The 12,083-nt window shown below is 43.5% G+C and overlaps 1 protein-coding gene across 1 annotated transcript; it reads left to right on the forward strand.

Moving 5' to 3' along the window:
* Positions 1 to 1,701: 1,701 nt before the first annotated feature.
* On the forward strand, positions 1,702 to 4,715 carry atf3 (activating transcription factor 3). Its single transcript, XM_040126196.1, has 4 exons — positions 1,702 to 1,803; positions 3,155 to 3,413; positions 3,555 to 3,662; positions 3,991 to 4,715. Exons 2-4 carry the CDS (start codon positions 3,156 to 3,158, stop codon positions 4,306 to 4,308), a joined length of 684 nt encoding a protein of 227 aa, XP_039982130.1. The 5' UTR covers positions 1,702 to 1,803; position 3,155; the 3' UTR covers positions 4,309 to 4,715.
* Positions 4,716 to 12,083: the final 7,368 nt, after the last annotated feature.

Genomic DNA, 12,083 nt, shown 5'->3' on the forward strand with positions numbered 1-12,083 from the left:
TAGGAATTTCTATTACAGCTACAAATACCACCTTTTCTAACTAATAATGATAATTATGTTGTATTTTTAAGGTAAAAAAAAAAAAATACCCAAAACAAAACACTCCCTTCTCACTCAGGAAATCCCCCATCTGTTCCACCAGGCAAGTAAACAAGATCAACCCGATTAAGACTAATTGAGAGACAGAATGTCGTAGATTACAGTAGCAGATTACGGAAAAGCCACTTCACTGCCACACTGTGCTTCCAACGGCACCGGTTTACCAGCGGCTTTGACACGCTGCGTGTGGCCGATCTCATTGGCCAGGAAAACATGCAAAAACGTACTTTCTTCACCTACCTGACAGCTGAACGTCAGGACCAGCCTCACTTCCTCGGGGGGAAGTAAAAAAGGCCACAAAGTTTTCAGGAAAATCTCTCACGAATCACAGTCATCGCAACATGGGACGAAGAAGGGAATACAGCCCATCAGCATCCATTATTCTCTGCCTGTCTCTCTGTCTAACCTCATAGTTTTATACCCCGGCTGGTGAGGTGTAACCGCAGAATAAATAACCGCCTGGTGTCATTCAGCTAGAAGGGTATTATTCACTCGTTCGTGTGGAATTTCTAGGATGCAAATCCACCATGACAGTGTTAAAGTAGGGAGAGCAAAGGAAAGAGAGACATTTGTACTAATTTCCTTAGTGTCATTCGGCTTTTTTGAACGCCACTCATATTCGAGGAATGGAAGAAGAAGGTGGGGGGGGGCTGGAGAGAAGGAGGGAAGAGAGGGACTAAAAAGAAAGGAAAGGGAGGAAACTGGGACAAGGGAAGAAGAAGTAAGATCAGTGGGGAAGAGTAAAAAGAGTTGAGAAAGGGGGTGAAAGGAAAGAGGGATAGGGATGGAAAGTAGATGGAAAACAGAGAGGGAGGGAGGAAAGGAGAGAAGAAAAGAGAGAGAAAAAAGGGAAGCGAGAAAGGGTGAGGAACGAAAACAAAGATGAAATAAAGAAAGAGGATGGATGGAAGGGAAGGGGGTGATTAGAAGAGCACATGAAAAGAAAAGTAGGAAGGGAAGAGAAAAAGGAGTATGGATAAAGAGACGTGGAGACATGGAGGAAGAAAAGGAGAAGAGAAAAAGATGGAAAGAATGAGGAAGGGGAGGCGGGAGAGGGAGAGACGGGAGAATAAGGGAGAAAGAAGAGGAGACGAAGGAGAAAGAAAAGGAGAGAAACAACTGGAAAGAGAGGAAAAAGAAGCAGAAGAGGAAAAGACTCGGGGAGGAAGGAATAAAGAGAGAAAGGAGCAAAAGACTAGGGAGGACGAAAAGAAGAGGAGGAACTGAGGAAAAGACTCGGGAAAGAGTGAAGATGAAGAGGTGGAGGAGGAAAAGACGGCGAGTAGATGGAGCAAGGAAGAAAAAGAGGAAGAGCAGGAGAGGGAGGATGAAAAGAAAGGAATGAGGAAAAGAGAGAGAAAGAGGAGGAGAGGACTCAGGTGAGATGGGGGGGGCCTGTCCCGTTATGGCAGAGCGGCTCGGGGTTGCTGGATTGCATCATCGCAGGATCAGCCTGCTATAAATAGGATGACGTCACCCCCCTGCTCTTCCTCCACGCTCACCCCCGCCCCTCCCTAGTAGCATTCCTCGTTGCGTCACCACGCCCCGCCCCTCTCCGGGCACTATAAGAGAGGGTGATGCAACGCGCCGGCCACAAGCGCAACTTTACGCACCAGCAGCAACAGAGACGCGGCCACGGTGACCGTGACCATAGTTTTGCCCACATCCCCGTTCATCTGACCCGGTCACTCAAAGCTCTAGCAGGTAGGTCGGAGTTTGGTTTTCCGGGGCATGAGGGAGTGGGAGGGACGGGCGGGGGTGTTTTCGGCGTTGTGGCTGTGTCGTCCCGGTTATGTGTGGCGGAGAAGTCCCGGTGCTTCCCTGAGCGCGATCGGACGTCCCGGGACGCTTGACCTCAAACTTTGAAACTCGCGTCTCTCGGTCAGGCGACATTTCCATAGAGGAAAAAAAAAAAGAGGCATCAAACTTCCAGGGTCCGGTTGCAGCAACGTCTTCTGACTGAAAATGTAATGACACCGATTGTTCGTCTGTTGTGATTTACGTGTCTTCTACTCGGTCGCTGTTGCGCAATTGGCTAAAGTCATTTAGAAAAAAAAGATCCAGTCAGGCTTTTCAGTGAATGAGTTCTGTCATTTCTGAAGTTTATCTCGCTGTTTTAAGTTTTTTTGTTTTTGATGAAAAAAGAAACTTTCTATCGTCTATTTCTCTGACAGTTTTTTGTTTTTAACTGATAAAACTAAAGATATCATACAAAACCTGAGAAAAGTCATGGAGATAAAAAGGCAACAACAACAAACAAAAAAAGATAGAGGAGCAAAAAAACTCACCAAACATACTGTTAATCAATAGCAACGTTAGATGAATTGGAAAATCAAATGAATAACTTACCATTAATTACAATAATTAACAACAGAGTTCTTTACTATGAGACATTATAACAATGTTACAGGAAGAGTAACTTCGTTTACATACTTACACAATGATTCAGTGTATCATGTAATGCCTGTATTACATGAGTGTGTTTGTTTTGGTCTCGCTGAGCCGATATGAATATTACAATCACCTCATCAATCATAATTCCCCATGAGTCACTCTTCTTTTTAGGTAACAAGCAACCACACCTGTTAATGATTGTCTTTGATTGTTAGTGGCATTTCTCCAAAAGGCAAATAGTTTGTCTGAGTTCAGGTGATGCTCCACCAAAGCACATACTCCCCCTCCTTCCCCGCGTCGCCTTGTGTAAGACATGCAGACTTGACATTTGAAGACAAAACTCATCCTACAGCTTTTGTTTGCATATTTCCAAATTCTCGTGCAACATTTGAGGTCTCTGTCCTTATTTCTCAGCACCAGTCTAATATGTACATAAACTCTCAGTTACTTCTCTGTGCTTCTCCATAATAAGTTTAGAGTGACCTTATCGTGAGTTAAAGTATTTTTAATCACCTAAAATATTATTACAGTAACTTATTGTGTGCTTGTGCTACTTAATATTGAGGTCAAGCTTGCTGTGTTTTATTGTATCTTAAAACTAATATCACTGTGATACATACGCACACTGACTAACATAATCAGTTGACCCTTGTGTTTCCAGAATGATGCTGCAGCACTCGGGTCCCTCGCTGGCTGACATCAGCTGCTCCGCCCTGGTGCCCTGCCTGTCCCCGCCGGGCACGCTCACCCTGGACGACTTCACCAACTTCACGCCCATCGTGAAAGAGGAGCTGCGGCTGGCCATCCAGACCAAGCGGCTGTCCAACGGGCTCAGCGTGGACATGAGCTCCGACGGAGCCAGCTCCAGCTCGGACCGTGCCTCCGAGCAGCCCGCCTGCGGGTCGGGCGTCAGGAGAGAGGTGAGCCACGGGGAAACTACAGCAGCATGTTGTCATCTGTATCTTTGGACGCTGACCCCATGTAGCATGTTTTCCAAATGAGTGTGTAGGCCTTTTTGAGGGGTAAAGTACTGACAGTGTAAAATTCTCTCTGGTTTTTAGCCGACATTTGAGGAGCACGAGAGGAGGAAGAGGAGGAGAGAGAGGAACAAAATTGCTGCCGCAAAGTGTCGCAACAAGAAGAAGGAGAAGACAGAGTCTTTGCAGAAGGTACATTTCAACCTCCACCAATCTGACCTCTGTGCATACACTATGTGTTTATGTCAAGACTCCTATCTTTTAATGTGAAATGGGCAAACTAAATTTCATGTCTATTGTAAAAAGATCTTTTGCTCGTTAGGTTCAGCTTTTTCTACCCTGAGCACATGGTTGCTGCTGTTCAGACGTGCTTCTGTATTTTGCTGCTTTCGACATTTTTAGATCCCAGAGTACAAAGAAGCTTCCCTTAAAAAAAGTTTATCAGCCAAATTAACATCTTATTACAGTATTAACAATTGTTTTCTCTCTCTCTCCCTCCCTCCTTGTCTCTTCTCTGCAGGAGTCAGAGAAGCTGGAGAGCGTCAACGCTGACCTGAAGGCTCAGATCGAGGAGCTGAAGCAGCAGAAGCAGCAGCTAGTCTACATGCTCAACCTGCACCGGCCCACCTGCATCGTCCGCGCCCAGAACGGCCAAACGCCCGAGGACGAGAGGAACCTCTTTATCCAGCACATCAAGGAGAGCACCTTACAACTCCACCACCTCACCTCCTCTGCCACCACCGACTCCTCCTCTTCGTCCACATCCACCTCCACGGTAGCACCTCTAGACGGCGGGCTTCTGACCCTCGATCACATTCAGTGTCCCAGTCACCTATGAGCCACCGGGTGTTTTTGCCACTTTTCTAAGACTTGCGATGCTTCCACCTGCTGCCTCCGACGTAGCACAGACTGTTCGAGATGCAGGTGGAGCCGCCACATAGACTTATGACATGGGAATGACGATGACATATAACAAACGCCACCTTCGGATGACTCCTTGGTCTCACTCTGCATCCACAAAGCTGCTAGAGAGAGTGGCATAAAGTGACCTCAGCGCCTCCCACTCCCTGAAACCCTAGCTGCTGACTGGACAGGAAATGACATGCAATGGACAGAACCTTGACATGCATTACGTATTTCTTTCTTCCTTTTAATTTTCTTTTTAAACAGCATTGCAAACAGTCAGGGCCAAGGACTGATGCTAAAGCACTAAAAATCAAGACAAAAACAAACTGCTTTTTTTTTTTTTTTTTTTTTTTTTTACAGGTATTTTGAATAGAGGAGAGTCTGATTTAGTGTCAGATTTTTGTACCAAAGTGTTATTTCAAGGTGATCAAGGCACATAATTTAAGTTCACCCACAAAGAAGGTAGAAGCAGAATGATATGTGAGTGTGTAAAGACACTTGAGTGAGTCTGAGCTGCAAGTCTCTGACTTTAAAAAAAAGATGTTGTTCGCGCTTAGTGTATGAAACAGTATATTTATCAAGTAACTACTATATGACATGTCATTGCCGTATCAACCCTGTCTGCTTGTCCTTTATACAACAAGAAGTACTAAATCTGCTGCTACTACTAACCACTCAGGATGCACTGCTGGCTGTAAAGTCAATGTCATATGTTTATTTTATTGCCTTGTTTAAGAGCTAACATCTTAAAAAGTGTGAGTATAAGTCAGGTTGTTGGCTATCAACCAAGGTAGCAGTAGCAGTGACAAAGGGAAATGTGATGTGCAGGCAGGGTTTATAAATTCCGCACTTAAAACAGTAAAAATGACTATATACGCCTATATGCAGATGATAGCTTACTTTTCTTAACAAATCGAAATCTGTGGGCAAAATCGTCCCCAAAAAAATTGGATAGTGTATATAATGTCACAAGTACACTTTAATTATCACTGTGTTCCCTCTTAAACAGACCTAGTGTTGCTTTTTACATCATCTGTGACGATGAAGCTACATGAGTATGAGTGTTATTTTTCAGACGTGTTGTTTTCTACCTAAAGTCTTGTATATTGTATTGACTGCGCATTAACTCTGTGCTACTGTATGTAAACACCAGATGCCTCCTTTGGTTTTGACAGAGCAAAACAAACAAAAAAAAGATTGTTATTTTTTAAAATGTATTTATTAATAACAGTTGGTTTGGAAGTCATGTTCACTAGGTATCGTTAGCTAGGTATCAGAAAGTGTTCCATTAGCTTTCGGCTCCTCCTTTAACACGCCTGACTCTGAAGTTACACAAGATGATATGATATTACACTGTGTGTGTGTTTTTTTGACTTTATCAGTGTCCAGGTTTCAATTCACTGCCAAATATTTCTCTCCCTTTTCCTCTCTCTGTCTACTGTTTGTTATACAGTGAAATCATCCCTCAAGCGAAACGTGGCTTATTGCGCAAACAGAAACTGAGGAAGTGTAATGATCGGGAGTTCAGAGGCTGTTTTCTTGTAAATAGTAATCATCCAATCAGTACAAAGTGTCCGTCAACAGCCGTGCGTCTGCGAGCGAACACTGAAACACTTTTCTTCCTCATTGCACTTCACCCTGCAGCAAACACCTCAAAATGGAAACTCTGCTTATCAGTATTTGGATGATTGCCAGTGAGTCACAAAACTTCACCCAGCAGACTGAACACTGAACACTGTGGCGGCACCATCTTTGCATATTAGCATCTATGAAACACGTCAAACGGTTTATAACAGGAGGGAAATCATTTAAGTGGTAGGTTTTTAAACAGCACATTATATTGGTTCATGGTGAGGACTGAAGTGTTATATTTTTTGTTTGCATGGCAGGAGTTTATATTGTTTATCGTGTGTGTGTGTGAGTTATGTGCACAAAAAACTTCGAGAGTCACACGTTTAAAGGGACGCAGGCGTCTGCGTGTGTTGGTAGTGTGTATGTTTTTGTGGTTGAAGTTGTTCGTTGTCCCGTTGTTAGTCATGGTTAGATGGCTACTGAGCACTGAGTTTGACTTGTATGTACTGCTGTGCCGATGTCTACTGGAGGCTGTTTTTTTTTTTTTTTGTGTCTTTTTTTCTGCAGCTGCTCGACTGTTGGAGCATCGTAGTCTAAATGAATAAACTGTAGGCTGTCAGGTATAACTGCACTGCTACTACCAATGTGTACTTCCATCTTTGTGATCTGTCAATTTCTGTTTTTGATACTTTGTTAATTAAAAATATGTATTGCAAATTATACCTCTCATGTTTTTTTTTAGGAAAAGCCCGATGACACTTTGCTTTTAAAGGACCCTACCCATTTGATTGATGAAAAAGCGTAGTCAATGCACAAAATATATTCTGTGGGACCATAATAATAATGGATAGTACTGAAACATGTTTTTAAACTAAAGGGTCCAGCTCTTATTAGATGTTGCAAAGCAGCAAAAAAAGAGGACTAGACCACCAGTTTCACATTCATGAACGCAAATTAAGTGTGTTGTCAAACTGACACTAACTTTTTTGCAATGCGATCCTTTATTTACATCGTACAGTTACTGATAACGAGTGCAAAAAATGTGCTCGTTATTGTCCAGACTGTCACCCTAACTCATCATTATTAGCGAATGATTGAATACCCTAAATCGCACCACTCAGTTCGGCACTAACGCCGCTGTGTCTTATAACATAGATATAAGGATAAAGATATAGGAAAATAGATGAGAATGATAAGATACAAAGATACGCAGATAAAAAAAAGCATACGTTCCCAGATAAACACAGGAAAGCTTCTGGCAGGGGCACTAAACTTTTAATTTGGTGGGTCGTTTCCCTTTTGGCACTATATCCTTTTTTTTTTGTTTGTTTGTTTTTTCACAATTTCGAAAACCTGACAACATAAACACAAGTTCACCTACCAACTTTCCACCTGTGAAATAAGACCGGCTGTTTTTGTGCAGAAGAGGGACATGACTGGACATGTCCCTGCTGCTCACAGAGAGACAAAGAGAAAGAGAGACAGAGATAGAGAGGGAGACCAGCTGAACCCACCTACCCTGACTACTGTCACCACAGCATGTACAGAAAGGTGCGACAGCTTTTCAGTTTTTTGGGATGTTAACTTTTTCTACAAAAAAAAAAGGCTTGTTTCATGTCCTATGCATTTCATTTTTTTTTTACACTTTACACTGTTGACTTTCAAGAGTTATGGCAGGTCATGTGAAAACTGGGAAATTGTACCGTGGAATGGGATATCAGAAAACTAAGTGGTGCCGTTTTTCAAACCTATCATCGACCACGTGTGGTGAAAACAGGATGAAAATCATGCGAGTAGTGTTGAAAAAAACGGCAGGAAATTCAGCACGGTGAAATACCTCTAAATGTCTTCGCTTCTGGTGAAAGATGTGTCATTTCCTGCGTGAGGGCGCTGGATTCTCTTGACGTTGTGACAAGAAGCGAGCTGCTGCCCATAGAAATGAGACTGAATCAGCAGCAAAGTGAACAGCGAGTACAATCGGAGTAAAAACTCCACTCCGAATGCCTGCCAGCACTCCAGCACAGTACCACACTGTAACTAAAATAAGCCACAGATTGCAGCTTGGATCGGAGGTTCTGTCAGTTACCCGAAAGCTGTTGAAAGTCGGTTTAATCGATTTCTTATGAGCCAATTACACAATTACCAAGACACATTAAACAATCCCTGAGCACCTCTTGATCCAGGTCTGGCTGGTTTCTGCCTGAAAGCTGACATCTTGAGGTTTGACCCCACCTGTCTGGCACTCAGAGGTGATGAGAGCACGCACCAAAAAATAGGTCTGTTATAGCAATTCTGTTAGATCTGTGGATGGCGCCACATCTTTATCCCTGTTCTCCATCTTGTGAAGTCATTTTGCTTAATATCTGTCCCTTAAGTCGTCTCATATTGAGTCCTAAGACCAAGTCCGTTTCATTACAGCACGTCGTGTGTAACTCATGTTGTGGGTAAGATCCACATCAGCCAAGCTGTGCGGCGCTGTGACAGTGGGTGGTGTTCAGTTTGCTTGAGGAAAGCGTTCCAACTTGATTCCCTGTTTTCTGATACACAACTGGTATGTTAATTACAACTCAAAAACATACCCTGAAGTCACATTCCTCCCCCTACTCTCTCCTCTGCCTGCTCTATTCGGCTGTCCATAACAATGCCGGCTTAACAACAGGTGACATTTTCTAGCAGGGCTACTGTATTGCATTACATTACCTTGTATTCATGTAGAAATCGTTGTGGTTTTTATCGAGAACTAGTCACTGAGAGAAAAAAAAAGGCTAGTCGCTCACCTCAGACTTCACTAAGGTTTTTATTTTGAAGGGTCATTTGGTAGGTTAACCCCCCCCACTTACCGCAGGTCTGGGGGATGATGGCCCACAGGACCACTTTTGTTTGCAGTGGACATTCTGACTTGCCATAGTAGGAAAAGCAAAGGAATTAATCGTTCATATTAATGGTGGCACATGCATAACGAATATAAACTAATACCATCATTCATAACACAGCGTGACATTTATGGCATTACAGGCATAACTAGTAACATTTATACCAGCGTAGACACAACCGGTAACACAAGCGGTGGCACAGGTTTCGCAGATGGCATCAGTGACAGTACAGGTGTAACTAGTCGCATTAACGATGGGTCTCTTTACTGTTATGAGTGACATTTGTGTTTTCGGATTTCCTTTTTTGTTTTTCGTTTCTTGCGAAGGGATGACTTACATGATGACTTACTTTCCTCTCCTCCATCGAAGAAGAAGAATCCGTAAAAGTAGATATTTCGTCTGGCGCTGACACATTTGCAGCAGTGAGCCAAGGTTCAGGTCCCTTTTCCGCGAGCTTTAATTAGATGATTCAGTTTGGAACGCCAGGAGCAGGAACCTGTGGTGGTGTGAACAGGATCTGACATGAAGGCGTTTGCCACGTAAATGTGACTTGGTTTATGTTTTCTTATGATGAGAAAAACGGTCATCTAGGTTTCCAATTAATTGTTAAATTCAATTGTATGAAATTCTATCACTAAACTGTTTGCTGAGTACATTGTGTTCCCATGTGGTCTTTTTCTTTTCTTTTTCATTTGACAGGCCGTTTGTGGAAAATTACGGTTCGTTTACACATGAAGCGGAAGCAGAAATGGAAATCATTGGTTTCGACACACCCTGGGCCTTGGGGAAAGCAGCCGACACTACAGTACAATTTATTCTCCGGTCAGCTCTTGGTCATGACTGAGGTCACCGTATGTTGAGTTGCTCTCTAACTGGGCCTCTTTGCTGGAAGGGATCAGTTTTTACCCATAACTTTGATCGTATTGATTGTACATTAGGGAATTTCGTTGCCGGTTTTGTCTTTGCTTCTGTGTTTCTTTGACTGTGGAGTGAAACCTGAACTCTTGGAGTATTGTGTCCTGTGGTCCAGAGCAATGGTTGCTCTTCCCATATGGGGTATTGGCCAATATGGGGCCGAAGTACACACACCCACACCCACACACACACACACACACACACATACGCGCACACAATCACATAGAAGGGAGGAGGGTAAAAAGCACAAGGAAGATGCTTTGTCATTCTCTCGACTTAGGGAGAAACTGATGCAACTCAGTCACAAGCGGAGGCAAGGTGACTGATGCAAGAGCGGTGTCATAATCTTTGACCGGCAACATCCTGTTAGGTCAAAGGTCACGTCTAAACACACAGACACACAGATTTTGAAGTAGCACAGTCACTGAAATAGCCAGGTAAAATAAATTCGTTGTATGCACAGTGGTGTGACACAAAAGAACTTTTTCCTGGCTCACTGATATATCAACAAAGCAGAAGTAACATGAGGCTGTTAAGTTATAAATCACTGAGAGCCAAGCGTGGTGTATTTTCATACAATAAATAAACTTGCGAGTTTAACGACTATCCTGTGAGGGCACTGACATTAAATATTTTATATAGCACTTTTCAAATCAAAGAGAAAAGCTGCTTGATTATAGAAAGATGTATTCAAGCAGCCATAAAAATCTATACAACAACTGAGCAAAGACAAATCAAAGCAAGGAATTAGAAAGCGTATCAAAGGGGAGCAACAGAAACGTCAACAGGACAACAACAGTTGTTTTAAGCAGGCACAAGCGCAGTCGTCTTCAGTTTTCACAGACAGATAGAAAGGTGTTGCCACAGGGTTGTATTTTCCTTTCTGACAATTTTGCCTCATAAGTTTAACAAGTAAAAAGTATAAGTCCTGTGACACAGGTACAAAGAAGTAGACGTGTCTCCAGTCAGAACAGAATATTCTCTTCCGAAGCGAGTCGGATTTATGAAAAACAGGTGCAGAATTGGAGCGTCTGACTCATTTTTTTAACCACATAATAAAACCGATGTGGTCGGAAACCAGTTAACCTGCAAAAATAACTTGATAAATCCCCATCCACAGTAGGATGCAACGTCGGCTAGTGAGCTCCTGCTTGTTTTGTCGGTGGAGCTGTAATGAACTCTGCTGCTTTTTTGTCTTCACTTTAGACGCTTTTCACCAGCAAAACCCCTAAGAGAGCGTTTATTGTGAAGGAGCAACAGAAAGTCCTGCCTCCCTCCCTCATCCTCCCTCATCAACACGTTGGATAAGGGGAAAAATACGCAGGAATACACACCTGAGCGACTCTGATAGGGGCCAAACCCCCGAGGCCAGACGACTGGGTCGGACCACCTCTGAATGGGCAAAGCTTGGGGGGTGCTCCCAGTCCGCGGTGGCGCGTACCTACCGGTGGTCTAAGGACGGAAGGACCGCGAGCCACCGACAGGTTGTTGGGGAATGTGCTAGGACAAACGTAGTGTTTTGGCTCGACGTTTCAATGTCCCCGTTTCAGGAACTTTCGTAGCTGTTAGGCAACAGCTGCAGATGAAAGCACAGGTGCCTACTGAAGAACCTGGCAAACCTCCAGCATGTCACTGAGATAAGCATCTGTTATTAAAAGCAAGGGGGTCGTGAGGGTTGAGTTTACCGCTGGTGCTGTTCTGCATGACGGGCTCTTATTGGGGTGGTTCATGGGATGGCACGGCGCCAGTATCCCAAGCGAGTGATACTGAAAACCTGTCACACCAAAGTGAATGCATGCCTAACTTTCTCTGGGACTCAAAGCTAACCGCAGTGTTCAGGCCCACTGTTGGTGGCAAAAAAAAAAAAATAAATAATAAAAATGCACAGCTCTAGGTTTTCAAGAGCAGGAGCACGGGCCCTGTTAACTAACGTGACTGATTTGTACAGTAGGATTGAGAGGCAGTGTCTTTAGCCTTATTTTGAAGAGGATATGTCTGCTGTGGAGCACGTGGATGGACAGGAAATGTGCGCATTAAACTTAAGGAGTGGTTTGGGAAGTTTCTATAGATGTCTTAAAATATTCTCTGCACGGTGAAAACTGCTCACTCAGACTGCAAAACTGAGGTAAACCCCGCAACCTGCCAACATTAAAAACTACATTGCTAGACTTTACTGAAATCACTGAGCCTTTTTTCAAGACGGTGGACGTTTCATTTCTACTCGACACGAAGGAAGCGGACAGGTCATGACGTGTTTCGAGATGGAGGGGACGCAGTCAAAGACGCTGAAATTACTGACGTCACGTTCGCAAATTGATCAGGTTCTTTTCAGAGGCTCTTTGGTATG

This window comes from Xiphias gladius, chromosome 4 (assembly GCF_016859285.1).
Source record: "Xiphias gladius isolate SHS-SW01 ecotype Sanya breed wild chromosome 4, ASM1685928v1, whole genome shotgun sequence".
In the NCBI taxonomy this organism is placed as follows: domain Eukaryota; kingdom Metazoa; phylum Chordata; class Actinopteri; order Istiophoriformes; family Xiphiidae; genus Xiphias; species Xiphias gladius.